Source organism: Venustampulla echinocandica (assembly GCF_003357145.1).
Source record: "Venustampulla echinocandica strain BP 5553 chromosome Unknown scaffold_6, whole genome shotgun sequence".
Taxonomy (NCBI): Eukaryota; Fungi; Ascomycota; class Leotiomycetes; order Helotiales; family Pleuroascaceae; genus Venustampulla; species Venustampulla echinocandica.
Window position 1 is genome coordinate 926,514 of NW_022474211.1, and position 19,012 is coordinate 945,525.

At 50.7% G+C, this 19,012-nt stretch overlaps 4 protein-coding genes across 4 annotated transcripts; 3 read left to right on the top strand and 1 right to left on the bottom strand.

Annotated features, from left to right (window-relative positions):
* Nucleotides 1-557: 557 nt before the first annotated feature.
* Nucleotides 558-2,957, bottom strand: BP5553_07717 (SAM protein; the record flags this gene model as incomplete). The annotated part of the gene is made up of 2 exons (XM_032016340.1): nucleotides 558-2,714; nucleotides 2,769-2,957. 2 exons carry the CDS (start codon nucleotides 2,955-2,957, stop codon nucleotides 558-560), a joined length of 2,346 nt encoding a protein of 781 aa, XP_031867571.1.
* A 6,364-nt stretch (nucleotides 2,958-9,321) lies between these two features.
* Nucleotides 9,322-11,458, top strand: BP5553_07718 (putative Transcriptional regulatory protein pro1; the record flags this gene model as incomplete). Its single annotated transcript, XM_032016341.1, has 2 exons — nucleotides 9,322-9,469; nucleotides 9,570-11,458. 2 exons carry the CDS (start codon nucleotides 9,322-9,324, stop codon nucleotides 11,456-11,458), a joined length of 2,037 nt encoding a protein of 678 aa, XP_031867572.1.
* A 3,049-nt stretch (nucleotides 11,459-14,507) lies between these two features.
* Nucleotides 14,508-15,779, top strand: BP5553_07719 (uncharacterized protein; the record flags this gene model as incomplete). Its single annotated transcript, XM_032016342.1, has 2 exons — nucleotides 14,508-15,612; nucleotides 15,715-15,779. The coding sequence occupies 2 exons, from the start codon at nucleotides 14,508-14,510 to the stop codon at nucleotides 15,777-15,779; spliced, it is 1,170 nt and encodes a 389-aa protein (XP_031867573.1).
* A 2,198-nt stretch (nucleotides 15,780-17,977) lies between these two features.
* BP5553_07720 (uncharacterized protein) lies at nucleotides 17,978-18,685 on the top strand (the record flags this gene model as incomplete). Its single annotated transcript, XM_032016343.1, has 1 exon — nucleotides 17,978-18,685. One exon carries the CDS (start codon nucleotides 17,978-17,980, stop codon nucleotides 18,683-18,685), a length of 708 nt encoding a protein of 235 aa, XP_031867574.1.
* Between the last annotated feature and the right edge of the window lie 327 nt (nucleotides 18,686-19,012).

Genomic DNA, 19,012 nt, shown 5'->3' on the forward strand with positions numbered 1-19,012 from the left:
TGATTTAGTTGGTTTAGTAAAAATCGCAGGAAACTAGGTCAAAGCATACTACCTCGGGTGCGCATTACTCTGTGCTACTCACGTGTAGCGAGGGCATACTACACGGGAGAGATCTGACTTCCATACAAGCCAAATGCAAACCAACGTACTTCAAACACATAGTTTATTTTCACGGGAAGCTTAAGATACGACGATTCTACATCATCATGTATAAACATGTTTTTATTAAATCCTCGTCTTCAATTAAGCTATTTTTATCAAAGGAGTGTTCTAATCCCAGTTTGTTTCCCCCTATCCGCTTCAAGCGAAGGGACTTCCAAAATACAACGCCCAAATATGCCGCCTGCTATAACCAAAAAAGGGCATCAAAACTATTTCCCATCATCGTCATTCAAGGTATATATAGCTGCCCCAAAAAAGGCTCAAGAATAGGTATTTTCTCAGAGACGAGAGAGAGAGAAAACGACACAGTAAAAAAAACCTCCCAAGAAGGTCCTCAAATGAGTGGTATGTTTTTTCTTCTTCTTATTGCTTAGGTAGGTGGGGAGGGAAGAAGCTTAGATCATGTTCCCGTTTACGTTCACCTCGTACCCTTCGCTCTTTTGCTTCAGCGCTTTCGCGAGCATCAATTCCCGCATCCAGTCAATCCGCTCATCGCGGGACTTTACAGCAAAGTAGTGTGTCTTGTTATTTGCGGCTTTGCCGTCGGCGCCCGCGGATCCGGGTGGTACGGAGCTATCTCGCTTCCGTAGACGGACGCCTTTCTCGATCGCGGCGGGGATTAGCTGGAATGAGAAGGCGGTTTCGTCCTTCTTGTCCTTGTTGCCGCGAGAGATGTTCATTGCCTTGAATGCGGCGTTGAGCTTCGAGCCCGACGCGACGGAGGAGCAGGCAATGGCGTAGTCGTCTACGTCGATGTACTCTAGGGTCTCCATGGCGCTCTCGTCCTTGTGCATGGCGAGATGGGTGCCCTTGAGGGTAAAATGGTGCTCGTGCCATTCATGGCGGAGCATCTTCGTTTTCCGTTTCTTCATCCATCCTGCGTGTGCCATATCGTCCTTGGCACTTGTTGGAATAGCAGTTACTGGTGACCAGGGGTATGCTGCTTGGATTTCTGACGGAATTTGCGTCTGCTGCGGTTTGAATCTTGTCTGGGTTGGCGGCGCGGTCGAGACATTCTCGTCGACGCGGGGCATAGCGAAGGACGGACGGCGAGCGGAAGAGCGGGATTGTGTGCGTTGGATTTGGATGGGTGGAGCGGGGGCATGTCGATAGGACATGTTGGGTGGCACGGATTGTGAAGCTTCTCGGGAGACGGGGCCTAGTGGGATGGCCGTTACGGGAACGTCCATCTCGGAGAATGGTGTGCCAAAGCGATACACGTTGTTTGGGGATTGCGTAGCGTTGCGCAGCTCGGGGCTCATGGCCTCCGCTCGTTCCATGCGATACGGGGAGAAGGCATTTGCGCTCGCGGAACGTGGCGGGGGTGTTGGCCGTGGAGGTGGGATGGCGAGTCGAGGAAGTCCTCGAAGTCCGGTATGAGGGCCCTTCAACTTGGGAAACATCTCATAAGGGGGCGTCGGGGGTTCCTCTGATGACCAGGTCATATTCTGGGGATCCATGCGTTGGAATTGGATGAATTGCTTGACATTGTCCTGGGGATCGCGCGATTGAACGTTTCGAAGACTGGCCTCCTCCAAGTGGCGGAACTGAGGAACTGGTCCAGGACCAAGGACGTCTGATGAGGCCACAACCGATGGGACCGCATCTGATATGGGTCGAGCAGCTTCAGCAACTGCATCAGCTGTAAGTGCGTTTCCAGGGTCGCCAGCAACCCATATGGACCCGCCTTCAGGGCTAACTGGGTGTTCCTTCTTGAAGCTATCGATCAACCGTTGTTGCTTTCTCCATTTCGAGCAGTTCTCTCCTTTTGAGCATTTGTGTGTTTTTGGAATGAGTTGCTCAATGCCAACAATAGAGACCGATTCCAAAGGTGTGATTATGTCCTCGTTCTTCGGTCGTCTTCGCGAACCTTTGCGCGTTCGCGATGCTTCCCGTCCACAGTCGAGGCGCAACTTGTCTCGCCCTGACCTTGAGTGTGTTCTCGAGGGTTGTCGGATTGCTGTGCAGGGAGACGAGACCTCTTCGATAGGGGTAGGGGGCTTGGGTGTACCCGGTGCGCTACCCCTGAGAACATGGATCTCATTCCAGACCTTTGTTCGTTGGCCGAAGGATTGTATATCCAGCTCTCTCAGGTCCTCGAACTTCAGGGTGATCAAGATCGCGCCGGAGATATCGTTCTCCTCGAACTTCTCCACGATTGATGGGTCGAATCCTGCATCCGCCATCCACATTGCGACTTGTCGAGGTGTCCATGATGCGACCTCGTTTAGGTTTAGGTCCCCAACCGCGTTTGTTAGTGAGCTGAGGTGACGGTGACGGGTTGGTATATCCGGTACTCGAGGCGCATTCAGGGTTGCTCGTTGTGTGCTTGATGGTCTGGGTGTCATGGGGGACATTGCCAGCACATATTGCTCGTCCGAAGTGAGTGACGAGTCCACCGAGCTCCGGAACAGATGTGGTCCCCTTGGTCCCTCCACAGGCTTCTTCACCGCAGCTAGGTCGAAGTTAAAGCCTCGAAACTCATTGTTATCTGGGCTTGGAGTGTGGATCTCTTCAAAGGAGGATAACGTCGTCTCACTCCTTCTATCCGTCTACTCTGGAGTCAGATAGTCTGAACAAGTAGGTGGACGATCGCCATGACTTACCGAGTTCAAACTCAGGCGTGGTGAGTCGTCGTCCATATCACTATCGTCGTCCTCGAAGTCTGTATCAAACATCTCGGTGGCTTCTGATAGTGGTCGTGGCGCCAGCGCCTTCATGTTAAAGAATGCATCAGTGGGCCGGGCCTTCTGGTACATCTCGGCCCGTTGATCGACATGGGCAATTGTTGCCATGGTGGCCTGGTGGTAGTCAATATCAAAACTCCTTCGAGATCAGATATATATAGGGGAAAGTGAAGGAGACCACTTACCACTGCAGTCCCAACTGGAAGGTAGGGAGTGGGGGGGGGGTATCTTTCTTTTAGTGAGGGGATTGCTAGAACACTAGCAGACCGTTGCCGGTTCGGTTACTCTCTACTACTTATATCTTATATGACGCTAATTGCAGATGATGGGACGAGATAAGAAATCGCAGATAATCAAATGTAGCACGGCGGGGAACGATCAGAGGCATCAAGAGAAAAGGCCGTTGAGAATAGCGGCGGCTAGGAGAGTATATGTAGACGCTCGCACCGTGCAAAGGGCATAGGGGGATCGTGGGCTTCAACGCCCGGGGGGGGGGGGTTCAGGCCAATGGGCAGTATCATGCCGGCAGAGCTTGCCTGTCTGCACTGTGATGATATGTGCGAGAGGGTTAGAGGGCGAGAGACTCCTCCGTATCGACTAGAGGCCCCCCGGCGGCCGCGGGCAATGCTCTGCAGGCTGCAAGACCGGTGCAACACGGGCACTACGCCGGACCACGCAGCACGGAACATGGAGGCCCAGAGGCTATTTCCAGGCGTGGGCGTTGGGCTGCGCGAGCGGGATTCGCTGCCCAAGTGAACGGTGGCTTAGGGGTGCTTGTTGGCTGGGGAAGCGAACAGAAGTCGAGTCGAGAACGAACATCAACAATGATGATCACACTGCAGACACCGACTCGAAGAGCGCACGACGAGAGGCTGGGTTGGTTACAGGGCCGCCCAACCACCAATTGCACGCCCTCCGCCCCATGCGCAGCGCAGGATTCGCTCTTTTCCTGGTCGCTCTGCTATTTTCGCCGTCTGCGGTTGGCTGGCTCCAAATAAATCAGAGCATCTACGCGCCCGTCCCCCTCTGGAGTTCAACAGTTCAAGCCATCATTCGTCGTTCGCCCATTCCCGACACCCCCCCTCAGGCTTCACCAAGCAGAAGCAGAGCAACGTCGGCCTTTCGTTGGCTTCCGAGCATGCTTCCACGATCCTTCCCGCACGAGGGTCTCTTGCAAGTGCGGTTTAAACTCTTTAACTTCGACTATGGGAGCGGACCGGTGTGCGGTCCGACGGGGGCGAAGGGGGGCGAAGGGGGTTTGCACGAATGTTTTACTCGAGTACGTAGTATCGGGGTGGCAAGAAGGGAAGAAGGACTGGCCCGTTCGGCTCTATCCGACCCTCCAGTGCTAGCAGTTAGGGACGTAGTATTCCGTTGCTAGGCATGACACTACGAAGTACACTACATAGGTACTTCGTACAGATTACATTACGACGTGCGAGAGACACGATATCACAACGCTGGGTTCGGGCAAGACGAGACAAGACAAGACGGGTTCCTCAAACTCGTCGTCCGCTTTTCGTTCCACGTTGCTCTACCAATTACTCTGCTCTGCTCGACCTGCTCTACTCTACTCCAAACATATATTGTACGTACAGTATAGCACCATCTGGCATCAGGCCAGGTTTACTTTATCCAGCGTCCAGAATCAAGCAACCAGCGTGCAGAGAAGCACATGCAGAGAGAGAGGTTGTGCCGCAAAACCCGCGATGTGGCGTTCCGCCCCCTCCTCAGTGGCTGATCGGTCGTCACGCCTTTCCTCGGAGCGAACGGTCTCTGCACGGCCAGAAGCCAGATGGCGACCTCCGGACAGCTTAAGTTGGACGAAACTCCCCGGACTCAGAAGATCTTGACCACACTAATGCGGTAAACTACTGGGTCCGTCGTATGTGAGATGACGAGAGAGCATTCCTCCGTACCGTTCAATTCAAAAGCTCTCATCGAACTATAACAGCTCAGCTCCTCCATTCCTTCCCGTGTGCGTGACCCCGTGATATTCCTCAAAAATGGGCCTTGTAACATATCGAATAATAGACCTTTTCTAACAGCAAGGGACGAGCGCATGACTTGGGAAAAGCCCGCTATATGCCGCAATTCCTAGTGTATTGGCCACGAACTAAGCCCATCCTTCAACACAAAACTCCATTCTGCCACGCTTGAACCGAACCTCGGGAAAGACCTGGATGGATGGACTCATGTGCCCCTCTCCAGGCCCTCGGAACATCTCGAGCCAATAATTCCACGAAAGTAGCACCCACACGGAGCTCACATGATTGCAATCTCCTGCGAGGATCCAGGCAGATTTCATAATCCAGTCAATTATCCACGGAGGCTAGGCTCGTGAAGAAGGTCCGAAAGATGGTGGAAAGAAGCATAAAGCATCACGATGATGGTGTGGTCGAGGAGAATATATCGAATCGCGATTCCCACACCGCGATTTTCCAGAATGCAGCGGGCCGCATTGGGAGCAGCATGGGGGGGAAACGGGGAGATGCATCATTAACCCATTAACCCATTAACCCCCCGAATGCCATTTCCAGCCCAGCTTCTACACTGCGTTAGTTCGGATGGCGACAGATTCGTAGGAATCTTTGGCAGCACTTCGTAGCAGTAACTACTGCGTAGCGTTGCGCTTGGGCTCGGACATGGCAATGTTTAACGAGCTTCACGAGCAACGTTGAACGGTGAGTTGCCATTATTCAGGAATCATGAGCTACCAAGCACTAGGTGCGGAGTCGATGTGAGAGGTTTGGGCACCTACCCCTCTGTTTCTCTGTTTCCCAGTTTCCCCCTCCATCGCTTTCGCTTTCGCTTTCGTAAGGGGGAGGAGCTGCTATCATATATTTCCCTGATGATACTACCTGTGGAATATGGGATATCGACATGATTATTATATTATGCTTCGTGATAAGCCAGGATAAAGATACAGATAACATCGGGAAGATCAAGCTGCTCGTCACCGCATTATGTGTGCGGGGGTGTGGGAAAGCTATCAAGTCACTATGCTTGGCAGATGCGATATCAAGGCTTCTTTACTGTCTGCTGCTGCCCCCTACCTCCTCTATGCGGCCGCCGGAGCGAGTTCGGAGACAATTCCGGGAAGAACCTGGCCACGGCAGAGAAAGACGATAAACTAAATCCTGGCCGGTTGCCAGAACTGCCAGTGTGGGGGTAGGGTGCGAAAATGTCAATAATTAGCCAACATTGATGATTCAGATTGATCCAACAAAGTCCCGAAATAGACCTGGATCGGGCGGTTATGTTGGATTCCATGGGCAGGTGGTGGGCGCCAAATGGAACCAAATTAGCAATCAATAGTTTGGGGTGACGGAGGGAAAAGAAGGCTAATGAGCCTGTTTCGGCACAATTATGTTTCTTTAAATATCTTTACTAGGGGGGAGGGGTGGGAGGGTCTGAGCTCCCTCCTATCTGTCTATCTTTTCCGATTAGGCATCTGCTTCCTCGACTTCCTATGCAAGCAATGGCCGGGAACACTAGCGAGTCTAGCTTAGCGTTGCTGCAGAGCAAATCAACCCCGCAGCGGCTTGGGCATGATGACGGCGTCGATTGGCCGGTGCTTCGACCGGGGGCCCCCAGCACGCATTTGGCGGAGCTTGACGGTTGGCTCCCGTCTACCCGCACTTGACATTGCTAGCGCCCACAAGCGTCCACAAGCGTCGACAGCTCAATCGCGACTTCAACCCTCCACCACTCATCCCCGTATCACGCGCTGCCGGTGTGTGCCAGCAGGAAACCTTCATCCTTTCGTCGTGGCTGGCACGCCCCCCCTGGTTGCGGTCGGGGGGCCCAAATGCCTCCTCCCGAAAATGACAATGGCATTCATTGGGGATTTGGGATCATTGGGGAAATCATGGTTGCAGTGGTGGTTCGTGGTGGAAATACCGTGGTACGTACTACAGGACTACTACGTACCTCCGTACACAGGAAGAGTCGAGTCGTCAACTCACTGGTCTGCCACCCAGCCAATCTGCGGCTGGCCGCCCCGTGCCGTGTTGCCATTCGCGGGAAATGGAAATTGGATAATTCGCCAGCATTTCTGCATCGGGCCATTTCGTACCACCGGGTAGCCACCACCACCACCACCACCGCCGCCAGACACGAGAAAGGCATGTTCTTTTCTTCTCACCGCTGCCACCTATTCAGCCAGCCAGCCAGCTTGCGGAATACCTGTTTCCGCCTAGGGGTCCAGATACACATATTGCCATTACACACTTGCACAGTATTACACCACACGCACGCCATGCCATGCCCTATAGGCCGACGGATAGACTTTTCCCTGTCTGGGAGATTAGATCAAGCCCCTCCTCGTGAATCATTTTAGCGAGGCTTGGAATGGGGGAGATTTCCAGCGACAATCATCACCTACGCGGCCATCTCGGCATGATGATCGACGAGAACGTGCGTGCGTGCGAGTTGCGGCATCTGATTGAGGATTCGCGGCGGAGCAGTGAGGCAGGACAGACTGACAGTACAGTTCAGGAGCGGCCCCCAATGCCATAGGTACTTGGTACTGTGCTCCTTAGACCACGATTGTTTATTCTTGTTGACTCGACTCGAACTCTCGAGGATCGGGCTACAGTGCGTGCATATGATATGACGCAGGTGAAGCTCGAAGGAAGCCGTCTGCAGTCTGCAGTCAGTGCCGCGAGCAGGTTCCACGGCAGCACCCACCACTCCCACTCAGCAATTCAACCGAGATGCAGGTCAGAACGGTATACCAAAATCGAAATATTGACAGTGGCAGGGGTTGGGCGACCAGGTAGCTTCGACTACCCTCTTACAGCTGACGTTGTGCGACGCACTGTACGGAAGGATATACGAAAGTACTTCCCAATATCTCAATCTCATATCGAGGTGCATATGAAAAGGACAGGGCTGCGGAAGAACATCCACGCCCAATAGCACGTCGATAGCACCCGATTGCCGGCCTTTTTTCTTTTGGCTAGCCTTGCTAGCTTTACCAGGCCGGTTCGAAGGAATCAGACGAGGATGGCTGGCGACGATCTGGCCGTGTGGCTCCCGCTTTGGGATGATGCTCATCTGCACGACAGCTGCTGTGCCCAATTGCAGCAGCGGGGGCGCGGGCGGCTGGGGGCGGGGCGGGGCGGTTGGGCAGCGGCTGCATAAGGCGCCTCGCAAAGCAACGCAGCAGAGAGAGAATAGAAAATAGATATTGCTCTTTCTGGCAATGATGTCTGCTTCTTTTTTTTTCGCCTGTACGGTACGTAGTAGTAGGTAGCATTACTACGTATTCTTTGCGAGCTGACCGAGACCAAGGCTGAAGCCACAGCGGGGCCTGCCTTTGCTCCTCCTTCTCAACCTCCAGCCCGCAACCTCTTTCGCTGGTGTCAAAATGACATTGTTGCAACTTGTAAGAGCTAGGGAGCTCGGACAGCGAAGGGAATACCAGTCAGGAACTGTACTCCCACCTCTCGTCGTGGTGCTCCTATATTGCGGTGGTGCAAAGCTGGCCTATTGGCCCGTGGCCTGGAGGGGACGACGGCTAATCAGTTCGAGAGGACATGCCGGGTGTTGCTTTCCCAGTGGACCCTGCTCCTGGTGCCCAGCCTCTGTGCATTGTTTTCCCACGTCTTGTCCTATCTGGTCGATATCCCTCCTAGGGTCTCAACGGCATCACACCCCTGCCCTGCACCTGCATATGCAGCTGCAGCTCGAGCTGCAGCGTGCATCTGCATCTGCATCTGGAACCCTGGCACGGCCTCCCGTGCGGAAAAACCACATCGGCCAGGATCCTTCCAGTCGCCCACTCACTCACTGCCATTCTCGTCCGCCCTCTTCGAGCCGCACGTGTGCTTGCATTGCTCTGTAGTCGCCGTCGCCCTCCACCAGTGTTGGGAGTTGTCCACTGGCTGCCCACCGGTTTGTCCACTGGCTGGCCACACCGCACAGGAATAGCAGCATCCAGAAATAGATCCCGAAATAGAATCTGGAGAGAACAATGGCGCACACAGCAAACACACCTCGCCAGTCGCGATGTGATGTCTTCATATATAGGCACCGCTCACACTTCCATCGTACACATCCTATCTCGATCCAGCGTGAAGAGTCAAAAGGTCAACGAGCGTACCTCTTCCCGTTGTCATCCTCATCCTCATCTCTCCTCGCCCCTACGCCTCCCTGTATCTCCCTCTTCCCTCTCGCCCTCTCGCTGTTTTACCTGCTCTTACTCCGCCCACCAACCATTATCAAAGTATAGCTGGACTTGCTTTGACCCGTTCACTCACTCATTATTAATAATTTAATCGCGCCCCCCGTCTCGCCAATAATCGTCGCCGCAGCACCCCCGTCGCTCATCGCCTCATATCCCCCACTGCAACCACACACAGCACTCGAGCACTCACTCACTCACTCACCTCAAGCCCCCTCGGCTTTAGGCACGGTCACGCTCCCTCCAGCTCCCCCCAGGCCCTGGTCCAGGTACAAATACAAAATGTCAACACAACCCCCCAATCCGCAGTTGATGAGCAGATCGAACGTCGCCATGGCGGTCGCTCAACCCAAGCAAAAGTCGGCACCCAAGCCAGCTTCCAATTCAACTACCAAGAACAAGATGCAGATGCACCGGCGGTCTCGAACAGGTTTGTGGGATTCTGCTTTTTACCTTGTCTTCCTCCTAGTGCACGTTATGTTCCCTACTGTCGCTTCGCTCCCGACTTACTTACTGACTCTCCCCCAAAGGCTGCTACACATGCCGGCTACGGAGAAAGAAGTGCGATGAGGGCTCTCCAAGCTGCACCGCCTGCAAACACCTCGGCCTGCGCTGTGAATACAAGCGGCCCATGTGGTGGAGCAACAATGAGCAGCGCCGCCAGCAGAAGGACAACATCAAGATGATCATCAAGAGAAAGAAGCTTTCGGAGAAGCCCAGCTCCACCACCAACCAGGTCATGGCCCCCGGCGGCGAAACCCCTCCCGGGCTCTCACACTCGCTGCCAACCTCGGCCACCTTTTCAGATCCTCTGGACCGCATGCGATCCGCCTCAATCGACTCGCAGCTCTCGCTCTTCGACTTCAATGCGCCCCCGGGCATTGCAGACTACACCGCATACAACGCCCAGATGCACTCCTCCCACTCGCAATACGCTTCCATGTATCCTCAGGAGTTCTCTCCATACGAGATTGATGTCAAGACGGAAAGGCAGATGTTCATCAACGATATCCCAACCCGCCGCGAATCAACCATATCGACATTCAGCACCTATCACCAACCACCACCTCCCGATGCGATGCTCCCATCGTACCCCGCGGAGAACGAGTGGGATGCAGCTTGCGACGACCGGAAGGAGTCATTGGCCGAGGAGGCCTTGAACATCAATATGTTTGACTTTGCTCATGGCCCAGCAGCAACCGTCCGCCAGGTGGCGATCGAGCTGGACGAGGGCGACCAGAGACTGCTCGATCACTTCATCTCCGATGTGCTCCCAACCGTCTTCCCGATCCTCGAGACAAACCAGCACGGATCCGTCCGCAGCGACTACGTGCTCCCCGCGCTCCAGAGCAACAAGTGCTACTTGCACTGCTGCCTCAGCATCGCGGCGCAGCACTACAAGTCCATGATGAACGCCCAGGGCGATCAAATCGACAACGATATCATGCGCCACCGCTATGCGACAATCTCGGAGTTATGCGAAGCCCTCAATCGGGACACAGACCACCAGGCGATTCTCGAAGCCACGCTTGGCATGATTTTCTTCCAGTGCTCGGTAGGCAGATTCGACGACTCGCTCCCGGATATCCCCTGGCACCAACATTTCCAAGCCGCCATCTCGCTCGTGCAGAAGCTCAATCTGAACAACAGCGTGCTCGAGTCGCATCACACCAAGTCCTTCAACATGACCCTTACATCCTGGATTGACATTCTCGGCTCATCAATTCAAGGTCGCGCGCCGACTTTTGCGCATACCTACCGTGAAAAGCATCTCTCCCCAACCAACTCATCCCTCGGACTTCGTGAACTCATGGGCTGCGATGATCGCGTCATGTATCTGATCTCCGAAATCGCGTGCTTGGATGCGCTGAGGAAGGACGGCATGGATGACATACAGCTTTGCCAACATGTGCATGCGCTTGGTGACCAGATCGGTCTGACCGAGATGGGCGAATCGGGACCAAAGATCCCATTTAACGCCCACGGTGTGCTTAGCCCCAAACAACTGAGTCGCAACATGACCGCAGCTTTCCGGATCGCTGCCCGAATCTACTTGTGCAGTCTTGTGCCCGGCTTTACCCCCAGCCAGGCAAGCTGTGTGGGCTTGGTAGAGAAACTCACTCAAGCGCTCGAATTCATTCCTTCTGGTCAGGTCGGGTTTGACCGGAGTCTCGTTTGGGTTTATCTCATTGGAGGATCCGTCAGCACTGCTGGCTCCACTTTCCGCGCATTCTTCGACGACCGCCTGATGCAACTGGGCGACCTTGCAAACTTTGGGAGTTTTGGTCGCGTAGCTTGTCTTCTTAAGGAAGTCTGGGGACATGTCGATGGGCGATTTTCTCCCGGTGGTGGTGAGGCACATTACGTTTCCTGGAGAGACGTTATGCAGATGAAGGGCTGGGATTTCTTGTTGATCTAGGAATCTCCAGCTTCAGCGCCTTTGAACTGGCTTTGAATGGTTGAGAAACTTCATCTGCAGTGCTGCTGCGTGCGATCAATCGCATCGCTTTTCACTTCACCCCCGGGACGTCGAGCGCCCTCGATAGAGTCCTGGAGACGATTTATTTTGAAGCATTAGGTTTTGGAGCGAGGAGCATGCATGGGCATCACGGGATGTGATAGCATTGGCAGGAACAGGACCCATAGTCTCTGGATTACGAGAACCACGAAGCACTTCCTTTTTTCATCAAACGTTTTACATACACACACATACTTAATGGCTCGTTATCCAAACGAGCGGACCAAAGGAGCATCTGGCATACCCATGGGATCGGCGTTCGGGGCAATGAAGGGGTGGCATGGGAAAGGGAGTTTTTTTTATATATTACATATTTGCATATGGGGCCTCGAGGGCAATCCAATGCCCTGCGAGGCCAGGAGGAAATGGGATTCATTCACAAACAACAAAGACGTACAAAATACACACCCTCGACGGGCCAAAGGCTGGCTTCCAGTACGAGATTACGTTCTTATGGGAGGAATAGGGGGGGGGGGGCAAAAAAACGTGACCGAAAGGAAGAGCCGTTTTTCATCATCAGAAAGGAGTTTTGAGCATTGCTCCTCCGGATTTTTAAGCAGTGGGCTGTGTAAAAAGCCGCTCCACTTGCTGCGCTTTTCTCATGCGGGGTTTAATTAAATTTCGCATTGAGCTTAAGTTAAATAAAAAATTATAGAAAAAATCAAATATAAAAATCATAAATTATTCAAAATATCAAATTTTAAAATGTGCTTGGGACGTTCATGCGCATGTAGAGACGTTTCTGTGTGCTACCTGCATAGCCTCCTCACCTATAGGTAGCTGCCAGTAACTAGAAAATATAGAAAAAAATCAAATATAAAAATCATCAATTATTCAGAATATCAAATTTTAAAATGTGCTTGGGACGTTTATGCGCATGTAGAGAGGGTTCTCCGTGCTACCTACATACATAGCCTCCTCACTTATAGGTAGCTGCTGGTGAGTAAACGTTCTGCATTATTTGCTGTTGTACTACAAAGGGCATCTCGTCACGTCTGATCACCTCCGGGATATCTAACCTCTACATACATAGCCCCGCTACTGCGCCCATCCATCAATCACCCATCTCCTATCTCCCCTACCTATCTGCAGGTACATGTACATGTACATGTACCTATCGATAACACACAAACCCCCAAAACAAAAACCCATCCCCTTCAAATCAGCCCATCCATTCCATCCATGCATCTCCGGATTACGAATAAATTACATTTGTTTTTTAAAAAAAAAGGTTTTGTTGCTCATCGCATCGGTTCGGAACGGGGTGGCGCGGCGGTATCCGGCGAATTCTACGATAATGAGTAGTGGTTCGATAGGAATAACAATGCTTAGTTTTCGTTAAGAGCGGACTCCGGTGACAGGAATCAAGGATACAGGATGTAGATACGTGGCTTTGTCGACCCGCACCGGCCGGGTTAATATCTAAAACAGCTGATCTGTGGAACGAAGGGGGGTTTTGGTCACGCGTGGGGGGGATTATCATATCATGGTATTATCGTTGATGGGACAAGGACGTTGTTGTTGTCGTCGTCGTTCCGATCTCGTTTACGAACTGTATGGGGAAAGGCGAGAAGGATTGCTTAGCGGCGGTTGAAGACGGGATGCTGAATGAATACTCGTACGGCGTAGGGAGTTGGTTGCCTGAGTTGCCTCCCTGGCTACATGCTGTGCTTGGTTGAAGCCCGTTCGTCCTCGAGATGATCCGCCGAGCCATGATGCTATGAGGACCACTCGTCAGGTATCTCGGCGTGCAAAGGAATTGCTTCTCGTATCATGTCCATGGGCACGGGGTACCTTCTGCCCGACTCAGAGTCACCTGTACCGAAGGTCGCTGCCAGCCTGGGCAGCAATGGCCCGTAACCCTACACCGCTGGGAGGTGACGATACTGATACAGGAGCTGAAGATTCCAAGGCACACACAGTCCTACGGAGTTGTTAGCAGCTGGAGATCACCAACACATGACTCCTCCCATGTGACCTCTTCAACTCTCCAACAAACCTGAACTTCCAGGTTCCTTCGCTGCTGACTGACTGATACGCAAAGGACGCAAAATACGTAATTCTCTCCAGCTTCGCCCTCCTCCAATCGCGCGCCAACGCCAGCGTCAATTTGTTACGGCTCCCTGCGCCAACCAATCCGCCGCTCGCGTTTCACCGTACCCCTTTCTCCAGCGCTTCCCGGCCTGTCAATCCCTTCAACCACGACGACACAGAGACAGGCAAGGCCAGGCCATGCCTTTGCACTGCCGCACCGTCATTCCCACCACCGGCTCACCAGCGCATCCGCAGCCTGTAAATTCTGCGACCCCTCGAGCCGCCGCCAAAACCGTACCAGTTCGCTGGTGTTGCTATTCTAGCACCGCGAGAGCTATTCGAAGATACATGGCCGACGCGTAGAGACCGCCCTCGCTGCCAATGCAGGCAACCTGGTGCTCGGCCGGTCGTGGATCTCGAGGCCTTAGAGGCTGGCTGCCGCTGCCGCTGGAGAGCAAGCCAGATGACGATGATGGTGTGGAAAGACCACGTCCAGCCAAGGTGGGCAGACAAAGAGGGCTATTTTTGAGAGTTTAAGAGAGTAGCGCGTCTGTTTCTAGGCAATTTTGTTTCTCTCTGCTTTGTTTCTGCTTTTGCCGCTGACCTTCTGACTGATCTCTGTTTCTTTGTCAGCCGTCTATCTTATACTCTTTTGCAGTCATTATTTCTCTGATTGCTCTGATTCCCTGATTCTTTTGACTCACAAACTCTTATTTTTCATCATTTGGATACAGTAACTATCTATCCGCCGATATTCTATCAAACTTCTAGTTTCCCTTATAAGATATCAAGCAGTTTCACCCCTATAACCCTTCCTATCTGAAATTTCGCGGGATTCGAAGCCAGATAGACAAGTCGCAAGAGCTACGAGCTGGTGGAAATGCGCCGCCTTCGAGTGTCCGGGCAGCTAATGCTCATGGCAATGTGGCTCGCAATACCGACAGAAGCGCGATCCCCTCGAGACCTCTTCGAACGCGACGGGAAATGTTCTGATCCCACATTTTCCCAGTGTGCCAACTCTGGCCTACCATCGAACTTCTGCTGTCCTAGCGGATCAACCTGTCTATCACTGGCAGCGAATACAACACTTCTGTGCTGCCCCAAAGGCTCGGACTGTTCAGCAATACAACCTATACCATGTGATATATCGATGCAAGACGCAAGCCAGCACCCCGATAATATCCTGAAGACGACGGCACTTACGGGGACTTTGCCAACCTGCGGAAGCCAATGCTGCCCCTTTGGCTTCTCTTGCACGGGAACCACATGCACCATCAACACCAACCAAAAGATCGCGCCCTCGACGAACCCAACCTCCACGTCCGTCTCCATTGTCCCAACCATCTCCTCAAACCCTTCCGCAAGCCCTAACTCGGCATCAAACGGAACAGCAGCAGTCCTCTGCCAGCGATTCCCTACCGAGGCCGTCCTCGTAGGATTTTTCCCGGGCCTCTTCCTAGGAATACTCCTCACCATAATAACCGTCTGCATCATTAACGCTCGCCGGCAAAAACGCCGCCGCAGCGGCTCCTCCTTCGGAAATATCGGTGAGCCGCAACTGTCAGGAACCGATATGCGATCCGATTTCCTACGAAAACCGCCCCAGACGCCCTCGACCACGGCGGGAGGAAGCACACGATCACGCTCCCATCGCGTGCGCTCTCTATTCACAAAATCGAATTCCTCGAGCCCAAAACCGGGGATGAGCATGCAGGAGAGCCCTCGACCGAATTTCCCCGCTCCGCTCGCGGTGCAGAGATCAGCAACACAGGGGCAGAGACCGGGACGGCCGGTGACACCCGTCCTTCAGCGCGAACCGAGCTATGAGAATATCAATATTTTCGCAGACGGAGACACAGCGAGTTCATTAAGGGAACAACAGACGACACCTCAAGGGAGCTCGCATAGTGGTGGATTAGCGCCTCCGGCACGTATAGGAGGAGATGGGAGGATGAGCAATCAAACGACGTTTACGGATATGATGGAGCATAGCGGATTAGCAGGACTACAAAAGGGCCAGCGTAAGCCTCTCTTAAATTCCCATGACTACCCTACTTACCACCGACCCGGGTGGTACTAAATTGCATAGCAGAGAGAAACAAATTAACTAACTAGATTTGCAGCATATGTGTATAAAGGCGGCAACGCAACACGATACTCGTCGAGCCCGAGGACGAAAGAGGTTTAAAAGCCTTGTGCAAGGCAATACCAATTTATTAATTATTTCCGTACCGGCGTTTGGTGAGCGGAGTCAAGAGGGTGGATGTGATGTAATTTTTTACTCTTGTTATTTGCTTAAATGCATGCATGGATTGGTGTTTGGAGCGGAGTCATTGCATACATACCCACACACCTACAGTTTTATCATTTTTCGTTTGCGTGTTGCTGGAAAAGACTTTATCGGGAGGGAGGGATTAGTCAAATTGTGTTAATCTAGGTGGTATGTCGAGTTTAGGTGTATCAACAGGTAGAATATGGCAATAAATTATTTGCTCAATTTAATGAATGGGGTGTATCAGTAAGATAGTGAGTGACGTTCTGGTGGGGGTTATAGGGTGGGTATGTTACTTAAGATGTGTGATATTTCTTTTTAAGGCTTTGAAACTAGCTTGTGTTTATCTGATTAAAGCGAGGACGCTTTCGTGTCTATCTGTAGGTAGTTGATAATTACACGCATAAAAGAGAAAATTTAAACATAAGAACTAGAAGAGTACTTGATGTAAATGCAAATCCTCCCAAAAGTAAAAATAGCACGCCTAGTTGAGCTAAAGACGTATAACGTCCATCTCTATATAGCGAAAAACCCTACGTACGGAAAAGACTTCATAGTTTGGGGGTCTTAAATACTTACTACGTAAACATATAAAGTTATAATTAGTTTACTATTATTCTTTAGCTATTTCTCTATCAGTACTCGACTTATAGTTAGAAAATACTATAATTTAGCTATACTATCGATCGTCTTATAGAGAGCGTTAAAAGCTACTATAACTATTACCCTTTACTCTATTATAACTATCGACCTATTCTCGGAATTCGGGGCTATACTATAAAGCTTCTATTAAGTTCAAATATAGCTCCTAAGTTTGAAGATACAGAGTATAAGGAAACTTACCTACTAGATTTATTCGGATAAAAGTAAGAAGGTATATAAAATACTAAGTATCTTAATAAGCGAGGAAGGATTTATCGTACTTACTTAATACTATATTTATAGCTACGCTAGTTACAATATATCTTTATATAAATAAAATATACTTTACTTTAAAACCTCCGAAGCTCCGAACTTTATCTAGTTTATATTTTTATTAATTTAATCTATATATAATAATTGAATTGAACTAGTCTTCTAAGATTTCCGAAGTTATATAGACGATTATTTTATTTCTTCTAATACAGAAGTTCGTCTTCTCTATATTTTTCGATATATTTATTATCTTCTCCTGCTCCTGTAATACTAGATAGCTTTCACGTGGACTTTCAATTCTTCTAAATTCACTACAATATATGTAAGGTATTTAATTGTACCCTGGTTATGAAACCAGGTATCTGGGACGATCTTTGAAGAAAGATCAGGGGGGCTATCACAGAACGTTGTCTTTTAAGTTACTAAGAGTGAAGGGGAAATTGGAATTATTATCGTGAGTTGGTAGAACTATTATTAACTCACACGTAACTAAAAATTAGATCACTATATATAAAGCTTGGCTAGTATTGTAGTAGCAAGGAGTGAGTTTGCGGCCTTTCAAGGAAATCGCGGATTTGAAGCGAGGTATGAAGACGGAGGACTGGAATAAGTTGGCGCCGATCAAGAAAGATATGGACAGAATAGACGTGCTGAAAGGAAAGGGCAAGGGAGCGTCGTGTCCGAAGTAGATGGACGAAATTGGAAGAGAACCAGTGAGGTCACATATTAGAAGGCGTTCCTATGACGAATCTAGATTGCAACTGTAGAGGCGCTGCATTTCGAACCTGTCCTAGTTTGAATGTTTGAGTAAAGTAGACATGTAGACGTGAATAGCGATTTAATAATATACTTCTGTATATACTTCTATAACTACCTGCCTATTAACTGACTAGAATAACATGAATAGACGATTGTTGATATTCGGCAAAACATTCACTCGTAAACCACTCTATATTTTTTTAGGCTAAAGCTACGTGAGTCAGAAGGTCTTAGTACTATAAGCTGACGTAATTCTATTCTATAAGGCTAGGAAAATCTCTGCACTGCTCCGTCCTAAGGATTCATCTTTGCAAGTCATCTTCCACGCTTGCTGAACAACACTTGCTTTCGACGATGCCCACTTAAGAAAAACTGAAATACCCTCACTGTTAAACAAATAGCCTCACATCCTCTCCCAACTTACAAAGAACTAAAATCAGATGGCGACCTTCCACCCTTTCCCGCGCCTTATTCCAGAAATCCGCACCCAGATCTGGGCACTCGCAACGGAGGATCGAGTTATCAGAGTCAATGAAAGTAACTGGGGTCCGTGGTCGCCCAGCCCAGTGCCAGCTATAACAAGAGCATGTCGCGAGTCCCGCAAGCACTGCAGCTACCAGAAAAGCTTCTTCTCATCAATTGCAGGAGGACGCTACATCTGGGTGAGTTTCGATCACGACACCATCCACGTACGAAGTACAGTTTTCTGGGGTTTTGAGTTCACGAGGCTTCCGATCGGCGACATCAAGCATTTGAGGATTGAGCTGGTAGATGAAGAGGGAAAGGAGGTCGAGGAAGATTGGTGGTATCACCACAAGGCTTTACTGCGCGACTTTCCCAAGTTGAAAAGTGTTGATCTTCTAGTGCCGCTTGAGCTGAGGTTTTATGGGCAATATATTGAGGATGCGTATTTTGGAACGTGTGACAGAAAAAACGTGAGGATTGTGAACATGAGTACGGGCGAGTGGTTTGATGACGAGACGGCCGGGCCGTATATAGATTATATTGAGTCGTGGGGAGGAGAGCATCTTGATTGTATGACGAGGCTAGTAGAATGGGATGTTGATGAAGAGTCGAGGAAGGAAAGGGTAGAGGATATGAAACAGCTTCAGATGCCGAGGCCGCGGATTAATTTAGATTATCAATAGCGCCGATCTTAATAAACTAACAATATTCCCTATAGGCGATGCTCGAAAGAAGAGAAGTCCGAAAGCTAATAGTATCTCACTCTGCTAGAAGAGAAAGCCCTTGAAAAGTTTTTGAAACTAATATCTGAAATTATCTCATAATCACTTCGCAGGTCGTTCTCCAGGAGATTAAAGTCCAAAAGTTCGCAATTTCTCACGTTCCTCCGTCCAGGCTGTTACAGAGAAAAAACCGCCGAATATATTCTTCACACGCAAAACATGAGCATTCCGGTCAACAACGTCCGCCTGGTTAATACATAGAACATCCACCCAGATTTTCATGCTAAG